Source organism: Palaemon carinicauda, chromosome 11, assembly GCF_036898095.1.
Source record: "Palaemon carinicauda isolate YSFRI2023 chromosome 11, ASM3689809v2, whole genome shotgun sequence".
Taxonomy (NCBI): domain Eukaryota; kingdom Metazoa; phylum Arthropoda; class Malacostraca; order Decapoda; family Palaemonidae; genus Palaemon; species Palaemon carinicauda.
The window spans coordinates 102,789,151-102,815,826 of record NC_090735.1 but is presented as its reverse complement, the minus strand read 5'-3'; the positions used below and the strand labels follow the sequence as shown (position 1 = coordinate 102,815,826).

The 26,676-nt window shown below is 49.2% G+C and overlaps 1 protein-coding gene across 4 annotated transcripts in view; it reads right to left on the bottom strand.

The window, feature by feature from the left end:
* The window catches only part of LOC137650106 (dnaJ homolog subfamily C member 27-like), a 156,193-nt gene that overhangs the window by 103,232 nt on the left and 26,285 nt on the right, over positions 1-26,676 (bottom strand). For all 4 annotated transcript variants that reach the window (XM_068383224.1, XM_068383223.1, XM_068383225.1 and 1 more), the window contains one exon: positions 15,297-15,463. In XM_068383224.1, coding sequence (XP_068239325.1) covers positions 15,297-15,383 — 87 coding nt within the window. In that variant the 5' untranslated portion in view covers positions 15,384-15,463. The remainder of the gene's footprint in view (positions 1-15,296; positions 15,464-26,676) is intronic.

Below are 26,676 nucleotides of genomic sequence, written 5' to 3'. Positions count from 1 at the left end.
AGTGGGTAATCCTCCTCCTCCTCACTGCTAGAGAACTGTTCCTGAACTTTGCTCAGTTGCATGGCCTCCAATATCTTCAGGTCATCCATCACAAGATCCTCTTGATGCTCCTCGATAAGCTCTTTAATGTCGTCCTCATCAACTTCCAGACCCATGGACGTCCCCAGTGTAACGATCTCGGCAACCTCAGAATGAGCAACAGGTTCAGGATCATCAACTTTTTTTGGAATCAGCTTTGGCTACAGCTTGGCCTACGTGGAAGCCCTCCAAATCTTGTGGGGAGACAGCATCAGGCCCCAGCTTCTTCCAAGCGAATTCAAGGTGCGCTTCGAAACCTCCCTTTAAGCTATATCGATAATTTTGAGGCATATCACAACATTGAAATGCTCCTTCCAAAATTCACGAATGGTGAGGTTTGTGCTTTCAGTGATTTCGAAACATCTCTTAAACAGACATTATGTGTAGAGTTTCTTAAAGTTAAAAATCACTTGCTGGTCCATGGGTTGAAAGAGAGGTGTGGTGTTAGGCAGAAGCTAGAGAACCTTGATAAAGAAAAAATCTGCTAGGTTAAATCCTCGAGGCTAGGAGAGTGACCAGGGGCATTATCCAACACCAGCAAGCATTTCAGGGGGAGGAGCTTCTCTTCCAATTATCTATTCACAGTCGGGCTGAAACAAAGGTTAACACACTCGATGAACAAGGTTCTTGTTACTCACGCTTTGGCATTAGACCTCCACATCACCAGAAGCTTCTCCTTAATCCCTTTGTGGGCCTTGAAGGCTTGAGGAGTCTCCAACTGATACACCAGCAGGGGCTTCACCTTACATCCCTCACTGGCATATGTAAAGAGTGAGAGGGTAAGCCTGTCCTTCATAGGTTTATGCCTGGGTAGCTTTTTTTTTTCTGCCGTGACGAACGTCCGACGAGGCCTTTTCTTCCAGAAAAGCCCAGTTTTGTCGCAGTTGAAGACTTGCTGGGGACTGTAGCCTTCCTGGACAGTCAACTTGTCGAATGTCTTATCAAAGGCTTGTTCCGCTTTCGTGTCCGAGCTTGCAGCCTCTCCATGACGCACCACCAAATAGACACCAGTGTTTATTACATTTTTCAAACCACCCCTGAGAAGCCTTGAACTCTAGTGGTGCCTAATTAGATCTCCTTCTCCTGCATCGTCTTCGGCCTGAGCACACACAAGATCACCGAAAATGGCGCTGGCCTTCTGACAGATTATTGTCTTGGTGATCATGTCTCCAGCAATTTCCTTGTCCTTAATCCAAATAAGCAGCAGTCTCTCCCTCTCATCGTGGACATGGCTCCTGTTGCTGGAGAAAACAGTCACACCCTTTGAAGGTGTTGCTGCTTTTATGGCTTCCTTCTGTTTCAGGATCGTTCCTATCGTAGACAGATTTCGGCCATATACCTTCAAGATCACACTTTTACTGCAAGCCAGCCCTGTATTTCTAGATTATCTCCATCTTTGTCTCCATAGAAAGTATCATCCTCTTCTCTCCCTGCACATCAGCAACTTTCTTGGGACCCATGGCTAATAAACTAACGTAATATCGCAACACAATACAGTACAATAGTCATGAAAGCGAAATCACAAACACAAATTTAATGCATACAATACCGTTGCCGAAACAAAATGGAAGAGGACCGCCAATGCATAGATGAATGATGGGATACAGTACAGTAGATCCTGACCAATAGGAGAGCAGGATCATATGGTGGTAACTAGCATCTGAATAGGGAGTATAAGGAATTTCTCTTTCTTCAATTGGAGCGCAGGAGGATGGTGGCGAGTTTATGGGCTGGCGGCGCATGAATTTTAAAATCAATCGCAGAGACGGTCAGGTTGTCGTACAGTACCTCTTTTCGTTCAGCGAAACATTTTTCGCAAAATTCTTTGCATCTCGTTTTGCAATATGAAAATTTCGTAAGCAGAATCTTTCATATCAAGAGGTATGACTGTAGTACTGTCCGGCAGTCACAATAACTCTTTAGCGGTAGTATCGGAATGGGTGGCCGGTGCCCTAACCAGCCTCCAACCATAAAGAGATAGGCAGCAAACCACCTGGTGAAACATTCTTACATGCAGTTGGCACAGCAGGTTTGGCCATTCTCGAAGTTCTCTCGGATTTTCCATGAAATGGTGCAGCAGGTCTGGATACCACTCCACCTTTGGCCTTTTTGGGGCTACTAGCATTACTCTGACCTCTCGGGACACTCATATTTTGTTCAGGACTTGACAAATCAGACAGATTGGTGGAAATATTTAAAAGTCTACTCCATCCCACAGGTGCTGGAAGGCTTTGCATTGCTACCGCTTGGTCTGAGATTGGAGAGCAATACACCGGGAGTTTGGCATTCTGGTGAGTGGCAAACATTTCTAGTGATGGGGTACCTCACAAAGTCACAAGAGTTTTTGCCACTAGAAGCAGCAAAGACCATTCAGAACCAACTCTTTCCTGGTCAATTCAGATGGTCCGCAATGATGTTCCTCTTCCCAAGAATGAGCCTAGCCAAGAAGGACACTGCTGTTCTGTGCCAAACTATGTATTTCTACTGCTAGTTGGCATAGCAGGAGAGAGATTGCGCTTCCCTGCTTGGAGACACAGTATAGGTCACTACTGTGAACCTATCCCTCCTCAGCACCACAGGGTGACATTTGAGTGTCTCCAAGAAGTAAAGTAACGCTCGATACGCCACTTTCATTTTCAGGTAATTGATGTGAAAGGCCCTTGTCCTCCTGAGACCAAAGACCTGAAATCTGCTTCTTTCTCAGGCGAGTACTGCACCCTTGGTGTGAAGCATCTGAGAATAGAAAGAATTCCGGGAGACCTGAAGGGGTGTTCCTGCCAACAGCTTCTCTTGTCTCAACCAACATTTGAAATCTGTCACTACCTCCTGGGGCATTGGCAGCAGGGTTGCAGGGACCGGCTCTTCAAAGCTCACTGTACCAAGCGAAGATGCGTCCTGCCGAAGTGGACCAGCTTCTCCAATAAGCTGAGGTGTCCCAGATGATTCTGCCAAGAGCAAGCAGGGTGCAGTTCTCCTTCCAAGAATGTTTCTGCCACTTTCCTGAATCTTAATGTTCTGTTAAAGGACGGGCTCCTTGCAAAAGTTGAGAAGGAGAACTCCGTGCTTTATAAGCATGGCTCAATAGACTTTCAAGAAAATTCAGTCGTCCAGATATCTTAGAAGCTTGATGCCGATGGCATGATCCCAGGCTGAGAAAAGGGCAAAGATTCTGGTAAAAGACCTGAGATGCTGCTGAAAGGCCAAAGCACAGCACATTGAAGTGAAAGATTCTGTCTCTGAAGGAAAACCTCAGGTACTACCTTGACCTTGGATGGACGGATGGGTTACCTGAAAGTATGCATCTTTCAGGTCTATGGTCAATAGGAAGTCGTTCTTCCTGATGACCTGAAGAACAGCGGCCAGAGTCTCCATTTTGAACTTTGTTTGTAAGACAAAGAGGTTCAAATGCGATAAGTCTATGACAGGTTTCCAACCTTCCGTCCGCTTCTCTACTAAAAAGAGATTGCTGAGGAAGCCTGGGGAGGAGTCCAAGATTTCCTCTACGCTTCCTTTGCCCAACATCTTTGACACTTCCTTTAGTAAGAGGATGTCCTTGGACTGTCAAGAGGGGGTGGGCTCCTGAGCCCTTTTCCTACCCTGAATTTGAAAAGTCGAAATACCCTGTACATGAAAAAACAGGTTTACTGTATGTGGTTCCGAAGGACGTGTAAAATACGAAGTACTAGCAACGATAGGCAAAGGACTTGTGTGAGTACGGTGCGGTAAAATAACAAGTTTTTCATTAGTATGGCAAATGATTATTGGGTTGGAACCAGGTAATTGAGTTTTGGAGGTCGAAGCTACCTGATAGCAAGGCAAAGCTAACGAAGGAACACAAACACGAGGAGGTTCCATTTGTGTACGAGCTTGGGCAGTGACAGCATGATCAGAACGTGCAATATCATGTGATATGATATCATAGCCATTACGTGGGGGAATACCATCACACGTTGAAATGGCAGCACAATCCGTGATGTCATCACGTGTAGGAACCGTGGCGCATACAGACTTGTTAGCCTGAGGACGCGGCCAGGCTGTGGGACGTTTAACAAGCACGCATGGAATCAAAGTATGTGTACGTAGTTGTTGCTGTTGTTTTCCAAGCCGTTTTCTTAGAAGAGGAAGAAACAACAATAATAGAACAACTTAGTCCAGCCAAAGTTGTAGTTGTGGACACTGCAGAAGCGGTCCAAACGACATCAACAAATGTGATGGGGAATTCTGGGACAAATCCTGAAAACTTGCAAGAGTAAAATGATGCCAAGGACCCCTAGGGGTGAAGGATATAGAGTTTTCAACAGGGCTGCCTCTGTATGGGGGGAAATGGCAGTCTCAACTCTGGGGTGTGCCGTATGCGTGCGGGAACGAGGGGAAACTTTTGATGATTTAAGAGATACAGGTACAGTACTTCCCAAACCAAAAAGTCATCTTGCATAACTCTGCCATAAAGGGCTTACCACTCAATACACTAGTGGGAGGTGAGGGAGATCTATGCACATCAGAATAATCAGGAACCGAGGACACTGGGATTGGATCGGGCACTGGAAGGGCAGTGACCGTAGCTAAAGGATCCATTCCTAGCACCGACTCGTGATCGTTTTTGTATATCAATAATTAATTCAAGCCATTGTTCTTCATAACTGAAGCCTCAGAATGCTCAAGAAACAAAGGAGCAGGGTGGGAGATATTGGTCGCCACAGAAAAGAGCCTAGGATTTTAGCTATCACTAGAAGACAAAGAGGAAGGGGAACGATCCCTCATCTCGTTTCTAGTGACAGGAGTGATATCTCTCTTACCGGGAGGACGGCCACTCTCTACGATACTCACATGAAGATTCCACAGAACATCTTTTGCTATACAATGAGGGGTAAAAAGGATGCGGATCGACCTCAACCCATCTCAAAAAAGTGCCACAAGAGCAATCATCATGGCCGGGGCAGATCTGCATGACAATAGAGACACTAGACGTTGATAAGCACAATTAATAGCAATAATAAAGAAAAAACACATTCACTAATGCACTATAAAGGTAATCCAGTGTGAATAGGTGAAGTCGCAATTATAGAGCAAAGATAGAAGACTTTTAACGGAATGACAACCAGAAGAGAATTTGAACTCGCATCACAGTAACATGGAATGCTGCCCAGCATTGGCATTGCCAGGTAGCTTATTACAGTTACAATTGGACCCTGTTTTTTCTTTGTTGCCTGGTCGTAGAAAATTGACATTAGAAGCAACCCATTCAAATGACTCAGAAATCTGTACAGTATTTGCATAGGAATAGATGAAATTTTCAGAGAAAAATTGAAACTACTTTTCTTTATAAACCAATATTTACCATTAATATATGAAAAGATAAGAAATTTTACGCCCTAAAAATTTGTAGAAGGGTTTTGGAAAATTATAAAAACTTATATATGAAAAATGGCAATCTTTACTATTATTGCCAATGTTTGGATAAAATACATATACAGTAGACCCCTGAAATATGACATTAATCCGTTCTGGAGTTAGTATCGTATGGTGAAAATTTCGTATGGCAGGCAATAGAATAGCTAATGCATGCAAAACCCCAGGTAAAAACCTTGAAAATTAGTACGTAACAAAATAGTATAGTAAGCACTGTACTACAGTATACTTATATATAATATACATGTACTGTACAATATATAATTAAATAACATTACACGTATATATAAAAATTATATACTGTACTGTAAAGGAAAAATTAAATTTTATTTACCTTTGGAGTGACGTGACTTGAGCTGGTAGTGGGTGGAGGCAGAGGGGGGAGGAGGCCGTAGATATAAAAACGTATGAATGCTAATTATGTTATGTACACTTAAATAATAAATTTATTCTTACTATTAAACACTTAAAATTAAAAATGTTTTTTTTTATTATTTTTTTCTTTTGAAATTTTTTTTATGATTTTTTTTTTAGAACTTAAAAAATTACTCTTTTTTAGCTTTTTTAATAGAATCACTTATCATCTTTGCTTTCTGACACTTCTCTTTTGGAGAAATATCTAAGCAAAGAAGGCTGTTTCTGACGACTCCTCAAAATATTTCTAAAATGACTCATACACTTGTCATTAACAGTCTCCAGAAGACAGCCTGTGTGAAGTTTTTCTGGGTGTTTTTTTCAATGAATCTCGTAAGGTTTTCATACCAACCGATAGCTTCCCTTATTTCTGCCGATGTTGTTTCTTCAGTCTCCCCCCCCCTCCCCCCCTGTCCTCGCCACCACTAGAGCTGTGCTCTTCTTGAATGATGGTCAATTGCATTGCCTCCAACTCCTTCAAGTCTTCAGTCGTAAGCTCCTCCCTGTGCTCCTCGATAAGGTTATCGACGTCAGCCTCATCGACAACAAGCCCCGGTCTGCAAGTGAAGAAGAGTAGGAGGCGCCCGGTGACGTAGGCGAGGAGGAAGAAAACATCACCCTCGACAAGTTGGCGGAGATGTCAAGGATATTGGAGGACTTAAAAACAGAGGGCGTACAATATGGACCATTTATTGGTGCGACTTCTTAAGTTCATGCGTGCAATAAATGACAGTTTTGCTGGCTACAAGAGTGTGCTGAACGACATGAAAAGGTCGGAGGAGGAGGTAACCATTACCATGCTTATCCCCGTCGCCTGAAACTGCTTCCGGCAACCCCCAAGACTGAGCCTCAACCATCACTACCACCTTCTCAAGCAACGGAATCTCCTGCCCCTGACACACCCTCCTCCGGTAACCTCTCTTCCCGGGCAACCCCTCCTTCTGCAACCAAACTTCCGGCAACCACACCTTGGACAACCCCTCCTCCAGAGTCAACGACTGATGATGATGGCGTAGACGACTCTCCTCCCCTTGAATGCTAAGATATTTTTTTACAAATAAACTTTTCATTTTCATTTCATACTGTACTGTATAAGATATTTAATTTTTTTTTTCCTTTTCAGTAAATTTCATACGTACAAGATATATTTTCATTTAAGTACAGTACATCTTCATTCAGCAATTAACTTGGAAATTAAGGATAAGTTATTACATATAAATTTTACAGTATTTTTTATTACTGTGAACTGTACTAATCAATTTTAAATCTATCTTTACAGCAGTGATGATTTGTCCATATAAATGTGTCATGACATGACAAATTTGTAGATGATTTGTATTTTTCCTAACTATATAAACCTTAGCTATTTGGTAGTGGGTCGTGAAGGTGGTCTGACGCTTCCACACCCCAGCTTGAAGGACCTGCGTCACTGAATAATTTTTCTTGAAGGCCAGGGACGTAGCTATGCCCCTGACATCATGCGCTCTAGGGCGACGTGACGGAGGAGGGTCAGGATTCAAGGCCAGATGTATCACCTTGCAATCCAGGCAGAGATGGTATTCCTGGTGACCCTCCTCTTTGTCTTCCCAGTGCTCACGAACAGGGCTTGCACCTGGGGACGAACTGCAGCTGTTCTGTTAAGATACAACCACAGACTCCTCAATGGGCACAGTAGGAGATGGTCTGGGTCATCTCTGTTACAGAACGGAGACTTGAAACCTGGAAAGAGTCGAACCTAGGGTCCGGCACTCCCGGATTCTGAGTCTTGGCAACAAACTCAGGGACGAAGCTGAACGTTACCTTCCCCCATCCCCTTGAATGGGCGATGTCGTACGAGAGACCATGTAGCTCACTAACTCGCTTGGCCGAGGACGAAGCTAGCAGGAAAACTGTCTTCCAGGTAAGGTGGCGATCTGAAGCCTGGCATAATGGTTCGTAGGGAGGTCTCTTCAGAGACCTGAGAACTCGAACCACGTTCCATGGAGGAGGTCTCACTTCCGACTGAGGGCAGGTAAGTTCATGACTCCGTATGAGAAGCGAAAAATACAGCGAGGAAGAAATGTCCATTCCTTTAAGCCTGAAGGCAAGACTTAAGGCTGAGCGATAGCCTTTCACTGCTGAGACTGAAAGGCGCATTTCCTCCCGCAAATACACCAGGAACTCCGCTATTGCTGGAATAGTGGCATCGAAGGGAGAGATACCCCTTCCACGACACCAACCACAGAAGACTCGCCACTTCGCCTGGTAGACCCCTGCAGATGACTTGCGCAGGTGACCAGACATCCTGTTTGCAACTTGTTGCGAAAATCCTCTCTCTGTGAGGAGATGCTGGATAGTCTCCAGGCGTGAAGTCGAAGCAAAGCTACGGCTTTGTGGAAGATGTTGGCGTGTGGTTGTTTGAGTAGCTCGTGACATGGAGGGAGTTCTCTCGGAACCTCCGTTAGGAGTTGCGGAAGGTCCAGAAACCATTCTGCGTGATGCCATAGCGGAGCTATCAGGGTCATTGAAAGATTGACCGATATTCTGGTCTTGTTGAGCACCCTCCTCATCAGACAGAACGGGGGAAAGGCGTACACATCGACGTTGTCCCACCGTTGTTGGAAGGCATCCTGCCAGAGAGCCTTGGGATCCGGGACCGGGGAGCAGTACAGTGTGAACTTGAAATTCAGCGCTGTAGCGAACAGATCCACCATCGGGGAACCCCACAAAGTCAGGACTTTGTTGGCTACTTGAGGATCCACAGACCACTCGGTACTCACTATCTGCGTCTCTCTGCTCAGACTGTCGGCGAGCACATTCCTTTTGCCTGGAACGAAGCGAGCCGCTAGCGAGATCGAGTGGACTTCGGCCCATCTCAGGATCTCTACTGCAAGATGGGATAGCTGTTCCGAAAAGGTACCTCCCTGCTTGTTGATATAAGCCACCACCGTGGTGTTGTCGCTCATCACCACCACAGAGTGGCCCGCCAGGACTTGGTGGAACTTCTGAAGTGCCAGGAACACGACCTTCATTTCTAGCAGGTTTATGTGAAGGTACTTTTCTGATTCTGACCACAGGCCTGAGGCCCTGTGGTTCAGAACATGGGCCCCCACCCTTTCTTTGATGCGTCTGAGAACAACATCAAATCCGGGGGAAGGACGAGAAGATCCACTCCCTTTCATAGGTTCTCGTCCGCCACCCACCACTGGAGGTCCGTCCGTTCTGCTGGACCCATAGGGATCAAAGTGTCCGGGGAATCTTGACCTTGATTCCACCGGGACTTGAGTCGCCACTGGAGGGATCTCATTCTGAGGCGACCGTTGGGAACGAGACGGGCTAGGGAGGAGAGGTGGCCGAGGAGACGTAGCCACGATTGGGCCGGGAGTCCTTCTCGATTGAGGAAAGGTCTCGCGACCTTCCTCAGCCTTGCTATCCTGTCGTCTGATGGGAAGGCTTTGTGGAGATTGGTGTCTATGACCATGCCTAGATATACCAGTTTCTGAGAGGGCTGCAGAGAGGAATTCTCGAGATTTACCATGATCCCTAGATCCTGGCAAACTTCGAGGAGCTTGTCTCGGTGGCGAAGAAGGGTTGCCTCCGAGTCCGCTAGGATCAGCCAGTCGTCCAGATAACGAAGGAGACGGATGCCGATCCTGTGAGCCCACGAAGAGATGAGGGTGAACACTCAGGTGAACACCTGAGGGGCTGTGGAGAGACCGAAACACAGCACCTTGAACTGGTAGATCTTGTTGTCTCAAATCTTAGGTAATTCCTTGAAGACGGATGGACTGGGATCTGGAAGTACGCGTCCTTCAGATCCAGTGTACACATGAAGTCTTGTGGTCTCACTGCAAGTCTGACCGTGTCTGCCGTCTCCATACTGAACGGAGTCTGCTTGACCAACCCGTTCAGGGTTGAGAGGTCGATGACTGGTCTCCAGCCTCCAGACGTCTTTCTCACAAGAAAGAGTCGACTGTAGAAGCCTGGAGACCCGTCTACAACCTCCTGGAGAGCGTCCTCCTTCAACATGGTCTGGACTTCTGCCCAAAGGGCTTGCCCTATTGGCGATCCCATGGCAAGAGAGCTCAACGACACTGGATTCGCTGTCAGGGGAGGTAGAGAGGCTGTGAACGCGACGCGATAACCTAGAGCGATCACAGAAATCGTCCAGGCATCTGCCCGGAGTTGCTGCCACCTTGTCGCGCAACTTTATAGGCATCGCCCCACTGGTGGACATGCAGGGGGACTGCCAACCCTAGCGTTTACGGCCTCGGCTGTTACCTCTAGGGTTCTTTCCTCCCTTGGAGGACTTCTTGCTCCTTCTGCTCTTGGCAGGAAAGGGCTTAGACACCTTCGGCTTCGCTGCAGTGGTCTTCTTCGTGTCCTTAGCTGGACGGGGCTGTTGAGCCGCTGAAGGTTTGTAGGGCCTCGATGTCAGGGCCCTATGGATGAGGGAATCCTGGTTGGACTTCCTCCACCTCTCAGCTGCCTGCTCCACGTCCTTAGGCTCAAACAAACTCTTACCGAACACGGAAGTGTCTGAACCTGCTAACCTCCGAACTGGGAACCTTCTGGTCGAACCTCTCAGCCACAGCGTCCCGACGTTTGAGAATCGCATTGGCCCACAAGCTCGAGACTTGGTGGGCCAGAAACTCAATGGTCCGTGTGACTGAGAGTAAGAAAGTCTCCAGTGCCTTCCTGGTGCTTTCTTTGGAGAGGTCCTCAGACCCCAACAGGATGCCCAGAGACCCCAGCCAGATGTCAAGCCACGAAGTTGCCTGCATGGCACACTTAGCGACCTTCTCCTGGCTTAGGATCTCAGTAGCTGAGTAGGACATGTGCCAGTTGGAGTGTCTCTCTAGAGGGACTCCCCCGGTGAGTTCTTCCACGGAGTGATGAATCGGAAGACCCAAACAAGACTCCTCAAGGATCTCAAAGTACCCCCTCTGATGGACTCGAGGAGGAGGGAGGAGCTTGTTACCGGCGCTGGAACTGCTGGAGGAGGCAAGCTCAGAGAGTTGACCCTCGACCTTGTCCCTGACACTCTTCATCCCCTGAGACCAGGGCAAAGCTGCACTGACCCTAGAGGGTTTCTGGGTGCCGTAGACGCGGTCCAAGACCATGTCCTTCCCTTCCCGTTGAGGTTTCTCATGAGGGTCAGGACTTGCCAGAATGCATGTTCTGACTCTTGGTGCTCTCCTCCTGAAGGACTGGCAGCGAAGTCTCCCGTCCCCAGTGACTCTTCCTGGGGGGACACGTGGACATCCTCGTGAGGTCTAGATGGCTCCTGCCTGATCCTTGTTGACGATTTAGGGATCGTCTTAGAGTCCTTCGGTTCCCTCCTGGGCAGGATACAGGACTCGGGTAACGATGGGTGCAGGTTCTTTTCCACCCCTGGACGAGAAGACTTCTCAGGGAGAGGTGGAGCTTCCCCCATTGGTGCGATGGGGGAACGGTCCGGCTCGTCCGACTCTCCTGTGGATGGGTAATCCTCATCCGCAGGGGAGGGAGAGAAAGTCTGGGGGGGGAAGGAGCCCTGCACAAGGATCTGCGAGGAGACAAAATAGGCCTTGGAGTTGTTTCCACGGAAGAGACTCCTCTCTTCCTCTTCAGGGGGGAGGGAGTTGCCACTGATTTGTAACCCATGTCAGAGAGGGCGGGCTTCATCGCCTGCACAAGAGCTCTGACCAGGGTACTGAACCAGGGCTGCTGGCTGACAGTCGCACTGTCAGACACTCCCTCTGGAGGGAAGGGGATCGTTCGATCCCTTGGAGGAGTCGACAAATGCGGGTTCGCCTGCGAAGCTGGAAAGAAAGAGTCCTTAGACCTGTCCAGGAACCGCCCCTCCTCCGGCGAGCGCGCTGGTCTGCGCTTGCAGGGAGGGGAACGAGACGAAGACCTATCCGCCTGGCGACGCTCGCGGTGGAGGTCGCGTGATGGGCCCTGGTCAGGGTTGCGCGCGAAAGGATCGCGTAACACAGGAATCTCGCGCTCGCGCGGGCGCACGCGCATAGGCGTGGGCGAGAGAGGGTGGTGGAGCGGGCGCGAGGACTCGGTGGCGCGTAGGCGAGGTCACAGGCACGTGGGAGCGATGGCGCGCAGGAGATGGTGCGGCCGCGTGGGTGCGGGGGCGCGCAGGAGCTGGAGGGCGTGTGGCGCGCAGGAGCCGGAACGGGAGGCGACCAGAACGGGAGGCGGCCGGAACGGGAGGCGGCCGGATGCGAGAACGCGCAGCATCCTGATGCGGCACTGGAGGGCACGAGAGGACAGGGGCGCCTGAGCGCGTATCTGGAAGAACCGGGCGAGGGCGCGAGAGCGCCGGTTTCGGATAGCGCGAGGAAGGGATGGCGAGTTGGCGTATAGGTAGGTGCTGGTTCGAAGGGACAGGCATACTAGCCTGTGGGCGCGCAGGTGATCATGGGCGCGCATCAGGATGTGGACGCACTGGAGTGCGCTGCTGCGGTGGGCGAGCAGGACGCGCGGTTGGATGAGGGCGCACAGGTGTGCGCTGGAGGGTTGCATGGGGCGCCTTGATAACTGGAACTGGGCGCGCAACCGGAGCGTCGCGCGCGGTTGGAATGCGTGCAGGATCGCGCAGTCTGGAAGGAGAGGCCTGGGGTGCCTGTGAGCGCCCATGGGCTAGCTTAGACGCCTCCTGGGCGGTGCGCTGCGATGTAGAAGCGTGCTGGCGAGCGCGTGAGTGCTGGGACTGGAACTGCGCGTGGGCGCACTTCCCGCGTAACTCCAGATGGGTGCTGCGAGTCCAGAGGAACCTGTGAGCGCCTGTGCGCTAGCGTAGGAACCTCTTGAACTGCGCGCGACGAGGCAGGAACCGGGAAACGCTGGGGCGCAGGTGGGCGCTGGCGCGCTGCAACAGGAAATGCTGGAGGACGCCGGGGCGCAGAAGGATGTGGGCGCGCAGGGGAACCCTGGCGCGTAGCAGGAACAGGGGCGCGCATGCGCGCAGGTGAGCGCTGTGGCGCTAAGACAGGAACAGCGGCAGCAGCAGGAGGGCGCGCAGGAAGAACCTGGCGCTTGAGGGCAAGAGGCGCGGCTTTGCGCTCAAGGCCCTTAAGCCCCGAAGGACCCGGTGCCTGCGCAGTGGCAGGATCAGGTGGCGCGCAACGCGTATCCGGAACATCGAAAGGTGACGGCAAGTCAGCAGGTCTGGAGGAAGACTGGTCACTGTGTCCCGAAGGACGACCATCATCCGAAGGGGATCGCGAACGATCCCCGGAGAGGTCTAAGGTGGTAGCTGGCAGGATCGGCGAACGGCGAGTCGTCTCCTCCGCAGAGGATTGTGGTGACGAGGAGCCGAAGAGGCACCTCCTAACTCCCTTGTGAGAGGAAGGAAGGCCTCTACGGCGAAGGGGAGGACGAGCCTTCCGCCTTATACGCCCACGAGGGGCCGTGGGATCAGCAGGCCGACCATCAAGGGGCCTCCGCAGAGGAGTCTCTGTAGGTGAACTCCCCCGAGGGGGAGAATCACCGGCAGGAGAGACCGTGGGACTTAGATCCTCCCTCGAAAGGTGTTCGGAGGGGGAATCTAAGACGTCAACTACATACTCGCAACAGCAGGAGTTGGGTCCGGGGTCATCATATTGCATACAGCTCAGCAGGAGATCAGGGCCTAGGATGAGAATTCCAGATCAAGGGAACTGACAAGGCAGCCGCTACGTTCTGAATCTTCTGAAGAACAGGGTCTTCTACAATCTTAGATGTCCAGTTCTTAGGTTGAGAACTCAAATCCTTCCCCCCTCAAGGCTTAGAAGTGGAGGAGGATAACACGCTAGTACTGTAAGCCCCTTTCCGAGGAGCCTCAATGGGACCAGCAGCCAGCTCAGGGGGCCAGAACGGTAGAGGCAGCGTCGTCTATCTCGATGAGCGACAGAGACGATATTTGTCAACAAATGAGATCTCTCTCAGAGATCTCAATCCCTATCCTCAGGTGAAGGGTGTCTACAGGAGGAGGCATATCCTGCCCTGGTTTCGTCCGTTTCTTAGTAACCTTGACCAGGATAACCCCTAGTTGTTCCAACAAGAAATCAGGCTTGGAATGGCCACCCTTCGCGTCTATATATCACTGATATCACTCGAGCAAGAAAAACTTCTCACGGCGGATAGAGCGTTTGCTGAAGGGACATCAGGGTTATAAGGGTGAGGTTCACAAAGGACCTCAGGCTGAGGGAACCCAGCTTGCAGAGTGAACTAAAGCATGCTGAGCAGACTCAGCGCACACACTCACTCCAGGGGATGAGTGTGCTAAGGTGGAACTCAGGTGAGAACCAAGTTGCAATCCTCAGGTAGAAGAAGACCTGTGGAAGACTTTTCTAGTAGAGGCACGAGACCGGCTGGAAGGGAATCCCCTCCAACAGCTCATGGAGGGAGACAAAAGGCCAAGGCCAACCCCTGCAGAAGAAGATATGCGCTCCCGCTGTGTCCCTAGCGTCAACACCTCAATAGAGCCATTCCTTAGTGGCAGAAACCAAAAACCAAATGGAAGGCAACAATTGAAAACAGCTAGATTCCTTTCGAGGGGAAGCCGCCGCTTCACTGGGGGAGGCAACAGGGTCTTCCTGACAAGAAGGTTATCCAAGGGTTAAATGGTCATCGCTCTTGCCCGCCAAACAGAAAAAGCAGGTGGGAGAGTACTAGCCGCAGGAGAAAGATGTCGGGCTTTATACGACTTCGAGGATGAACCCGAAGGGGAAAGAATCACTTTTAGACTACTTCCAACATCTACTGTACCACTCTCAACACTAATCGCAAGGAGAAGCCTCCGTGCAAGAGTGTTGTCTGCAAAGTCGGTAAGGATCCGTCTCCTTAGCCAACATAAAGGAACAGCAAGAGTGCCAGGATATACCAGGATAAACCTGCATAATTGCAGTTCCTCAAGAATGCACACACCTGAAAAAGAAGAGAAAACAAAGTTATTATGGCCAGTGGATTAGGTAAAGAAGACCGGGAGAGAGCAATGTGAACATCTGCATTCAAGCATAGCCAAATCAGAAGTGAAGATTAACTACTGTGGGAGTGTGTGAGCAGGGTGGTTGGTCTACTCCCGCCTAACTAAACCAGCTCACGGTGAATGATCTCTCCTATATAAAGAATGAAGGTTTCTATTTGGGAAGGAACAAAATAGCGCTGAGTACCTATAGAAGAGTAATGGTACACCTGCTAATAATAAAAAAAGGACCTAAACTTTCCCTCTTATTAAAAGAATTTTTATAAAGAATGGGCTTTTATAATAAGGAACACCTTTATTTTTCACTTCTACAATACTGTAGGGTGTCATAAAAGCAAAACTACTAGAAAAACAAAAATACTTCTAATTGTACTGTAAAACACATGACTCTTTAAAACTTCAAAGGATCTAAAACATAGCCTTTAAAATATTGCACAAGGCAATACTTTACCTTGCCAACACCTGGATTTCCTAGACTCAAAATACGGATTCTTGGGGTTAGTTTTGAACCATTACGGTTCTCCATGTTCAGAACCATTCACTTCAAGATTTATCAACAGCAATTACCGTTTTATAAGATTCAGTACTTCGATCATCAACTGGGACGTTATCAACTACCTGAAAAAGGCAACGAATAGAAAATCATAAATATAAGATAAAGATATGACCAAAAGTTTAACATAAAGCATATACTAACTGACCATATAACATCTGTCATATCATGTAAAGTTTAATATAGTAACTGTACTTGTAATTTGTGCAAAACAATGCTTAGATATTAAATAAATGAAAGTTGACAAATTATTTACATAAGAAAAGATAACAGCACAAGCTGACATACAGCAATATGACAAATTTGTAGGTAATTTGTATTTTTCCTAACAATACAAACCTTAGCTATTTAATATGGGTAATTATTTTCGGCATAGCTGAAATGACGAGCCATTAGAATTTTAACGAGGGTTTACTACCCCACCGCTAGTTAGTGGGGGGGTAGGGAGGGTAGCTTGCTAACCACCCCCCCCCCCCCTCACACACACCTGTGCTGAGCTCACTTTGCTTAAAGGTAGGACTTCACGGGGGATAGGGCTGGCGGGCAAGTTTGATTAAATAGCTAAGGTTTGTATAGTTAGGAAAAATTTTATTTTTATAATGAAATAAATTTTTGAATATACTTACCCGGTGATTATATAAGCTGCAGCTCTGCTGCTCGACAGAAAACTCTACGTTAAAAATCCGCCAGCGATCGCTATGCAGGTAGGGGGTGTACTTCAACAGCGCCATCTGTCGTGCAGGTACTCAGTACTCATTGTAAACAAAGAACTCAATTTTCTCCTCGGTCCACTGCATCTCTATTGGGGAGGAAGGGAGGGTCCTTTAATATATAATCACCGGGTAAGTATATTCAAAAATTTATTTTATTATAAAAACATTTTTCAATATTTAACTTAGCCGGTGATTATATAAGCTGATTCACACCCAGGGGGGTGGGTAGAGACCAGCAATAAATGTTTACATTATTATGAGCTAAGGATTTTTTATTTCATTTTAGCAGTTATCAAAATAACAAACATAAAATAAATAAGTACCTGGTAAGGAAGTCGACTTGAACAATTACTCTGCCTTTTTAAGTACGTCTTCCTTACGGAGCCTCGCGATCCTCTTAGGATGCTGAGCGACCCCTAGGAGCTGAAGTATCAAGGGTTGCAACCCATACTACAGGACCTCATCAAAACCTCTAATCTAGGCGCTTCTCAAGAAAAGAATTTGACCGCCCGCCAAATCAACCAGGATGCGAAAGGCTTCTTAGCCTTCCGGACAACCCAAAAACAACAATAAAAACATTTCAAGAGAAAGATTAAAAAGGTTATGGAATTAGGGGAATGTAGTGGTTGAGCCCTCACCCACTACTGCACTCGCTGCTACGAATGGTCCCAGGGTGTAGCAGTTCTCGTAAAGAGACTGGACATCTTTAAGATAAAAAGACGCGAACACTGACTTGCTTCTCCAATAGGTTGCGTCCATTATACTTCGCAGAGATCTATTTTGTTTAAAGGCCACTGAAGTTGCGACAGCTCTAACTTCATGTGTCCTTACCTTCAGCAAAGCTTGGTCTTCCTCACTCAGATGGGAATGAGCTTCTCGTATTAACAGTCTGATAAAATAGGATAAGGCATTCTTTGACATAGGCAAAGATGGTTTCTTAACAGAACACCATAAAGCTTCTGACTGTCCTCGTAAAGGTTTAGTTCGTCTTAAATAGAACTTAAGAGCTCTAACAGGGCATAAGACTCTTTCTAGTTCATTTCCAACCATATTTGATAGGCTTGGAATATCGAACGATTTCGGCCAAGGACGAGAAGGTAGCTCGTTTTTGGCTAGAAAACCAAGCTGTAAAGAACATGTAGCCGTTTCAGATGAAAATCCGATGTTCCTGCTGAAGGCGTGAATCTCACTGACTCTTTTAGCTGTGGCTAAGCAAACCAGGAAAAGTCTTTAAAGTGAGATCTTTAAAGGAGGCTGATTGTAGTGGCTCGAACCTTTCTGACATAAGGAATCTTAGTACCACGTCTAAATTCCAACCAGGTGTAGCCAAACGACGCTCCTTCGTGGTCTCAAAAGACTTAAGGAGGTCCTGTAGATCTTTGTTGTTGGAAAGATCTAAGCCTCTGTGACGGAAGACTGATGCCAACATGCTTCTGTAACCCTTGATAGTGGGAGCTGAAAGAGATCTTTCTTTCCTCAGGTATAAAAGGAAGTCAGCTATTTGAGTTACAGAGGTACTGGTCGAGGATACTGATACTGACTTGCACCAGTTTCGGAAGACTTCCCACTTCGACTGGTAGACTCTAAGAGTGGATGTCCTCCTTGCTCTAGCAATCGCCCTGGCTGCCTCCTTCGAAAAGCCTCTAGCTCTCGAGAGTCTTTCGATAGTCTGAAGGCAGTCAGACGAAGAGCGTGGAGGCCTTGGTGTACGTTCTTTACGTGTGGCTGACGTAGAAGGTCCACCCTTAGAGGAAGAGTTCTGGGAACGTCCACTAGCCATCGAAGTACCTCGGTGAACCATTCTCTCGCGGGCCAGAGGGGAGCAACTAACGTCAACCTTGTCCCTTCGTGAGAGGCGAACTTCTGCAGTACCTTGTTGACAATCTTGAACGGGGGGAATGCATATAGGTCTAGATGTGACCAATCCAGTAGAAAGGCATCTATATGAACTGCTGCTGGGTCCGGGATTGGTGAGCAATATATTGGGAGCCTCTTGGTCATCGAGGTTGCGAAGAGATCTATGGTAGGCTGGCCCCATGTGGCCCACAGTCTCTTGCACACATCCTTGTGTAGGGTCCATTCTGTTGGAATGATTTGTCCCTTCCGACTAAGGCAATCTGCCATGACATTCAAGTTGCCTTGGATGAACCTCGTTACTAGAGAAATGTTTAGATCTTTTGACCAGGTGAGGAGGTCCCTTGCGATCTCGTACAACGTCATAGAGTGGGTCCCTCCTTGCTTGGAGATGTACGCCAAAGCCGTGGTGTTGTCCGAGTTCACCTCCACCACTTTGCCTTGAAGGAGAGACTTGAAGCTTTTCAAGGCCAGATGAACTGCCAGTAGCTCCTTGCAGTTGATATGCAACGTTCTTTGACTCGAGTTCCAAGTTCCCGAGCATTCCCGACCGTCTAATGTCGCGCCCCAGCCCGTGTCCGATGCGTCCGAGAAGAGAACGTGGTTGGGAGTCTGAACAGCCAGGGGCAGACCCTCTCTGAGGCTGATACTGTCCTTCCACCAAGTCAGGAAAGACTTCATCTTCTCGGAAATGGGGATCGAGACCGCTTCTAGCGTCTTGTCCTTTTTCCAGTAAACAGCTAGGTGAAATTGAAGGGGACGGAGGTGTAGTCTTCCTAACGAAACGAACTGTTCCAGGGATGATAGTGTCCCTATCAGACTCATCCACTGCCTGACTGAACATCGTTCCTTCTTCAGCATGTTCTGGATGCATAACTGGGCTTGACTTGTTCTGGGGGCCGACAGAAAAGCCCGAAAAGCTTGACTGTGAATCTCCATCCCTAAATACACAATAGTTTGGGATGGGACCAGTTGAGACTTTTCCATATTGACCAGGAGACCCAATTCCTTGGTCAGATCTAGAGTCCACTTTAGATCCTTCAGACAGCGACGACTGGAAGAAGCTCTTAGAAGCCAGTCGTCCAAATAGAGGGAGGCTCTGATGTCCGCTAAATGAAGGAATTTGGCTATATTCCTCAACAGCCTCGTAAACACAAGAGGAGCTGTGCTTAGGCCAAAGCACAGGGCTTGAAACTGGTAGACAACCTTTTCGTAAACGAATCTCAGAAAAGGTTGGGAGTCTGGGTGGATGGGGACGTGAAAGTATGCGTCCCTTAGGTCTAAGGAGACCATCCAGTCTTCCTTTCTGACCGCTGCTAGAACGGACTTTGTGGTCTCCATGGCGAACGTCTGCTTTGTGACAAAGACATTCAGCGCACTGACGTCTAGCACCGGCCTCCACCCTCCTGTCTTCTTTACCACTAAGAAGAGACGGTTGTAGAAGCCCGGGGATTGATGGTCCAGGACTTTGACTACCGCTCCCTTTTCTAGCAAGAGAGACACCTCCTGCTTCAATGCTCGTCTCTTGTCTTCCTCTCTGTACCTGGGAGAGAGATCGATGGGAGACGTTGCTAGAGGGGGTTTTCGTACAAACGGGATCTTGTACCCCTCTCTGAGCAACTTCACAGATTGTGCATCTGCGCCTCTCTTCTCCCAGGTCTGCCAGAAGTTCTTGAGTCTGGCTCCCACTGCTGTCTGAAGAAGGTGGCAGTCAGACTCTGCCTTTAAAGGACTTGGTTCCTTTCTTCTTCCCACGTCTCCCTTCGGCACGAGCACCTCCTCTGCTGGAGGCTCTGCCACGAAAGGGCGGAATAAATCTGGACGCTGGAGTGTCCATCCTGGGTCTTGACAAGGTAGGCAAAGGGGTGGCTTTGCGGGCAGAGGACGCAACCAGGTCATGGGTGTCCTTCTGAATCAAAGAAGCAGCAATCTCCTTAATCAAGTCCTCTGGAAAAAGGCACTTTGAGAGAGGAGCAAACAGAAGTTCTGATCTTTAACACGGTGTCACTCCAGCTGACAGGAAAGAGCAAAGGTTCTCACGTTTCTTGAGGACCCCGGATACGAACGAAGCAGCAAGCTCACTAGATCCGTCACGTATGGCCTTGTCCATGCAGGACATTATGAGCAAGGAAGATTCCTTGTCAGAAGGGGAGATCTTCCTGCTCAAAGCTCCCAGACACCAGTCCAAAAAGTTGAAGACCTCGAAGGCTCTAAATACTCCTTTCAACAGATGGTCTAGGTCCGAAGGTGACCAGCATATCTTAGAGCGTCTCATGGCTAGCCTGCGGGGAGAGTCTACAAGACTTGAGAAGTCGCCCTGGGCAGAGGCAGGAACTCCCAAGCCGAGAACTTCTCCCGTGGCATACCAGACGCTCGATCTGGAAGAGAGTTTAGCAGGGGGAAACGTAAAGGCTGTCTTCCCTAGACTCTTTTTGGACTGCATCCAATCTCCTAAAACTCGTAAAGCTCTCTTGGACGAGCGTGCGAGGACGAGTTTCGTAAAGGCAGGCGAGGATGACTGCGTACCTAAAGCAAACTCTGACGGAGGAGAGCGTGGAGCCACAGACACAAACTGGTCCGGATACATCTCTTTGAACAGAGCAAGAACTTTTCAAAAGTCCAAAGAGGGTTGCGTGGTCTTGGGTTCGTCAAGGTCCGAATGTGGTTCATCAACGTGTGCCGCATCGTCATCATCAGAGAGTCCATCATCCGAGAATTGAGGAGGAAGCGGCAAAGGAGTAGGAATCGGCTGGTCAGCTGAGTCCGGTCGCACGGGTGCACGCGTGACTGAACCGGACGCAACGTCATGGAACTGTTGCCCAGTCTGTGAGCTGGCAACAACCATAGCAGCGCGGGGACGCACAGCGTCTATTCCAGACTGTCTAGTCTGATGTGGGCGAGCAGAGGCAACCACACTGGGTTGCGGAGGTTGACGCACCGCGTCAAAACAAAACAACTTTGACGGTTGTTGTACCTCGCGAACGTCAACGGAAGGTTCCGTGCGTCGCTGAACGTCAACATGCGGCTGGCAGGGTACACTGGAACGCATGGGTGGCGGGACTCTCTCAGCTGGAGTGCGGAAGAAGGTCGCCTCAGCGTCCACAGGACGCACAACCGTGGTTGGTTGTAGGCAAGAGGTTGGTGCAGCATCAACCTTCTCCGCACGAAAGTCCTGCATCAGAGACGTTAACTGATACTGCATGGTCTGCAGCAAAGACCACTTAGGGTCTACAGGAGCAGGTGCGGCGACAGACGGTGTGACTGCCTGAGGCGGTACCGCTTTGCCTCTCTTAGGAGGTGAGCAGTCATCGGAAGACTGCAGCGAGTCCGAACTGACCCAGTGGCTACAACTGGGCCGTTGGACTTGCGCGGAAGGGACCGACTTGCGCTTAAGAGGTCGCGAGACCTTGGTCCATGGTTTCTTACGAGAAACCTCTTCCGCAGACGAGGAATAAATGGGCTCTCTCGTCTCTGTGTGGGTGGGGCGATCTTGGGTAGATACGCCCGAAACCACGGAGGGAACGTCTGTTCGCTGATTAAAGCCTCTCGAACCCTTTGGTCGTACGACATTGCTTCTCCCCTGGACTTGGGAGCTTGCAAGAGGTCCCGGACTAGGAGGACGACAGGCACGAACAGACGAACCCTCAAGCGCAACACTATCCACAACACTATCACTCACTTTATCACTACCCACTGCACTCTTACACTTCAGCTCCTTGACGTCCGCCATGAGCTGGTTACGGTCACTAGCCAAGGACTCGACTCTCTCACCCAGAGCTTGGATGGCACGCATCATATCTGCCATCGAAGGTTCTTGAGTGCCAGAAGGGGGATTAGGAGCAACCACTACAGGGGAAGGAATAGGTTGTGGGGCATGAGGAGAGGAAAATTCAACGGAGCGAGATGAACTTCTCCTGACTCTATCTCTCTCTAGCCTACGTGTATATTTCTGGAATTCGATAAAATCAAATTCCGAAAGCCCAACGCATTCCTCACATCGATCTTCCAATTGACAGGTTTTATCCCGACAATTGGAACAAACGGTGTGAGGATCGATAGAGGCCTTCGGAAGACGCCTTGAACAGTCCCTAGCATTACACTTCCTGAATTTAGGGACTTGAGAAAGGTCAGCCATTTTGAATTGGTCAAAGGGGAATTCAAAAACTATCCAAAGTCATCAACAAATAATCCGATATCAAAAAAAGAATGCAAGGATTTATTGAAGAGAAAGCCTGCAAAGCGAAAGCTCAAAACTAGAAACGTGTACTTCACCAAATAGTTGTGAAAACCAATCCAGTTAGCAACAGCGAATTAGTAGGTCTTGCCGGTGGCACGACAGAGAGAAAATTGAGTTCTTTGTTTACAATGAGTACTGAGTACCTGCACGACAGATGGCGCTGTTGAAGTACACCCCCTACCTGCATAGCGATCGCTGGCGGATTTTTAACGTAGAGTTTTCTGTCGAGCAGCAGAGCTGCAGCTTATATAATCACCGGCTAAGTTAAATATTGAAAAATACAAATTACTACGAATCTGTCATTTGTTCCGTAACTGAAATACAAACCACGCTATTTAATAAGGGTGACTCAACCCTTAGGAAGGGTGATAAGTCCCGGCCAGTACTGGCTTTTGGCTTTGCCCGGGGACTCAATATCTGAGAGTGTCAGCACTCAACAATAAGGAGTCCCTGCACCTCGCTAGCACCTTGCTATGCAAGGGCTGCGGCCTACGTAAGCTGTGTGTGAAGGTTTGAAGAGTGACTCGTCCTAGGAAGTTGACTTGAAGTCCTTTAGATGGAAACTTAGGCTAGGACTCTCCTAATACCACCTTGTCAGGTTATGGGGACGTGACAGTATTAGCTTAATACTAGGACCACAAGGAAACATGGTTTACCTGCAGTGGTTTCAGGTCAGCTGTACAGAGAACCCAGGATGCTGCTTTCCCCAAGAGAGGGGAGGATGAAGAAAAGAATGAGGGCCAGACATACCTTTTCATTCATGCAGACTAAGACTGGGAAACAATGCCATCAACCTTCTGCTACTTGTCCATTAAGGAGCATGAGGTTTAAACCAGCTGTTGTGCAGCCACCACAGGGCGGATAGAGAACGTATCGAGCCTCCTGTGGGTCACGTCTTGCAGGTAGTGGGCTGTGAAGGTCGTCTGACGCTTCCACACTCCTGCTTGTAGAACCTGCGTCACTGAGAAGTTCTTTTTGAAGGCCAGGGACGTAGCTACGCCCCTGACATCACGTGCTCTAGGGCGACGTGACGGAGGAGGGTCAGGATTCAGGGATAGATGGATTACCTACCGAATCCATGCCGAGATGGTATTCTTGGTAACCCTCCTCTTTGTCCTCCCAGTGCTCACAAACAATGCCTGCACTTGGGGACGAACTGCAGCCGTTCTTTTAAGATATAGCCTCACAATCCTTACTGGGCACAGTAGGAGATGGTCTGGGTCATCTGTTACAGAACGAAGACTCGAAACCTGGAAAGAGTCGAACCGTGGGTCCGGCATTCCCGGATTCTGAGTCTTAGCAACAAACTCAGGGACGAATCTGAACGTTACCTCCCCACATCCCCTTGAATGGGCGATGTCATACGAGAGACCATGAAGTTCACTGACTCGCTTGGCCGAGGCTAAAGCTAGTAGGAACACCGTCTTCCAAGTTAGGTGGCGATCTGAAGCCTGGCGTAATGGTTCGTAGGGAGGTCTCTTAAGAGACCTGAGAACTCGAACCACGTTCCATGGAGGAAGTCTCACTTCCGACTGAGGGCAGGTAAGTTCATAACTTCGTATGAGTAGGAAAAGTTCCAGCGAAGAAGAAATGTCCACTCCTTTGAGCCTGAAGGCTAGACTTAAGGCTGAGCGATAGCCTTTCACTGCCGAGACTGAAAGGCGCATTTCTTCTGGCAAATACACGAAGAACTCCGCTATTGCTGGAATAGTGGCATCGAGTGGAGAGATACCCTTTCCACGACACCAACCACAGAAAACTCTCCACTTTGCCTGGTAGACCCCTGCGGATGACCTTCGCAGGTGTCCAGACATCCAGTTCGCAACTTGTTGCGAAAATCCTCTCTCTGCGAGGAGATGCTAGATAGTCTCCAGGTGTGAAGTCAAAGCGAAGCTACGGCTTTATGAAAGACGTTGAGGTGTGGTTGTTTGAGTAGCTCGTGTCGTGGAGGGAGTTCTCTCGGAAGTTCCGTTAGGAGTTGCAAAAGGTCCAGAAACCATTCCGCATGATGCCATAGCGGAGCTATCAGGGTCATTGAGAGATTGACCGATATTCTGGTCTTGTTGAGTACCCTCCTCATCAGACAGAACGGGGGAAAGGCGTATACGTCGATGTTGTCCCACCGTTGTTGGAAGGCATCTTGCCAGAGTGCCTTGGGATCCGGGACTGGGGAGCAGTACAGTAGGAGCTTGAAGTTCAGCGCTGTAGCGAACAGATCCACAGTCGGGGAACCCTACAAAGTCAGGACTTTGTTGGCTACTAGATGATCCAAAGACCACTCGGTACTCACTATCTGAGACGCTCTGCTCAGATTGTCGGCGAGCACATTCCTCTTGTCTGGAATGAAGCGAGCCGACAGTGGAATCGAGTGGACTTTGGTCCATCTCAATATCTCTACTGCGAGATGAGATAGCTGCTCTGAAAAGGTACCTCCCTGCTTGTTGATGTAAGCGACTACTGTGGTGTTGTCGCTCATCACCACCACAGAGTGACCCGCCAGGTATTGTTGGAATACGGCCTTCATTTCTAGCAGATCTATATGGAGGCACTTTTCTGATTCTGACCACAGGCCTGAGGTCCTGTGGTGCAGAACGTGGGCCCCCCACCCTTTCTTTGAAGCATCCAAAAACAGCATCAAATCTGGGGGGAGGACAAGAAGATCTACTCCCTGTCGTAGGTTCTCGTCTGTCACCCACCACTTAAGATCCGTCCCTTCCGCAGGCCCCATCGGGATCATGACGTCCTTGATTCCACCGGGACTTGAGTCGCCATTGCAGAGATCTCATTCTGAGGCGACCGTTGGGAACTAGACGGGCCAGGGATGAGAGGTGACCGAGGAGACGTAACCACGATTGGGCTGGAAATTCTTCTCGTCTGAGGAAAGGACTTGTGACCCTCCTCAGCCTTGCTATCCTGTCGTCTGAGGGGAAGGCTTTGTGGAGATTGGTGTCTATTATCATGCCTAGATATACCAGTCTTTGAGTACGAAGCAGAGAAGACTTCTCAAGATTTACCATGATCCCCAGATCTTGGCAAAGTCCCAGAATTTTGTCTCGGTGTCGAAGAAGGGTTGACTCCGAGTCTGCTAGGAGCAGCCAGTCGTCCAGATAACGGAGGAGACGGATGCCAATCCTGTGTCCCCACGATGATATCAAGGTGAACACTCTGGTGAAAACCTGAGGTGCTGTGGAGAGACCGAAACACAGCACCTTGAACTGGTAGATCTTGTTGCATAGGCAGAATCTTAAGTACTTCCTTGAAGACGGATGGACTGGGATCTGGAAGTACACGTCCTTCAGATCCAGTGTACACATGAAGTCTTGCGGTCTCACTGCAAGTCTGACCGTGTCTGCTGTCTCCATGCTGAACAGGGTCTGCTTGACAAACCTGTTCAGAGCTGAGAGGTCGATGACTGGTCTCCTGCCTCCAGACGCCTTTTTTACAAGAAAGAGTCGACTGAAGAAGCCTGGGGATCCGTCGACGACCTCTTGGAAAGCGCCCTTCTTCAACATGGTCTCGACTTCTCCCCAAAGGGCTTGCCCTATTGGCGATCCCATAGCAAGGGAGCTCAACGACACTGGATTCGCTGTCAGGGGAGGTAGAGATGTTATGAACGGGACGCGATATCCTTGACTGATTACAGAAATCATCCAGGAATAGGCCCCGAGTTGCTGCCGCCTGCTTGCGCAACTTTGTAAGCATCCTCCCACTGGTGGACATGCAGGGGGACTGCCAATCCTAGCGTTTGTGGCCTCGGCCACTCCCTCTAGGATTCTTCCCTCCCCTGGAGGACTTTTTGCCTTTCTTGTCCTTGACAGGAAAGGGCTTTGACACCGTTGTCTTCGCTGCCGTTGCCGGTTTCGTGGTCTTAGTAGGGCGTGGTTGCTGGGTTGCTGGAGGTATACAGGGCTTAGATGTTAAAGCCCTATGTAGGAGAGAGTCCTGGTTGGACTTCCTCCACCTCTCAGCTGCCTGCTCCACGTCCTTAGGCTCAAACAGATTTCTCTCCAAGATGGAAGAATGTCTGAGCCTGCTGATCTCGGTGCTGGGGACTTTCTGGTGGACTCTCTCAAACACCGCATCTCGACGCTTCAAGATGGTATTAGCCCACAAGTTCGAGACTTGGTGGGCTAGAAACTCGATGGTACGAGTGCCTGAGAGTAGAAAGGTCTCCATGGCCCTCCTGGTACTCTCCTTGGACAAGTCCTCAGATCGTAACAGGATGCCCAGAGACCCTAGCCAGATGTCCAGCCACGAAGTTGCCTGCATGGCACACTTTGCCACCTTCTCCTGGCTGAGGATCTCCGTAGGCGAGAAAGACACTTGCCGGGTGGCGAGTCTCTCTAAAGGGACTCTCCTGGCAAGCGCTTCCAAGGATTGGTGCAAAGGAAGAGTTAAACAAGTCTCCTCCATGATGTCGAAGTACCTCCTCTGATGGACACGAGGAGGCGGGAGGAGTTAGTTACCGGCGCTG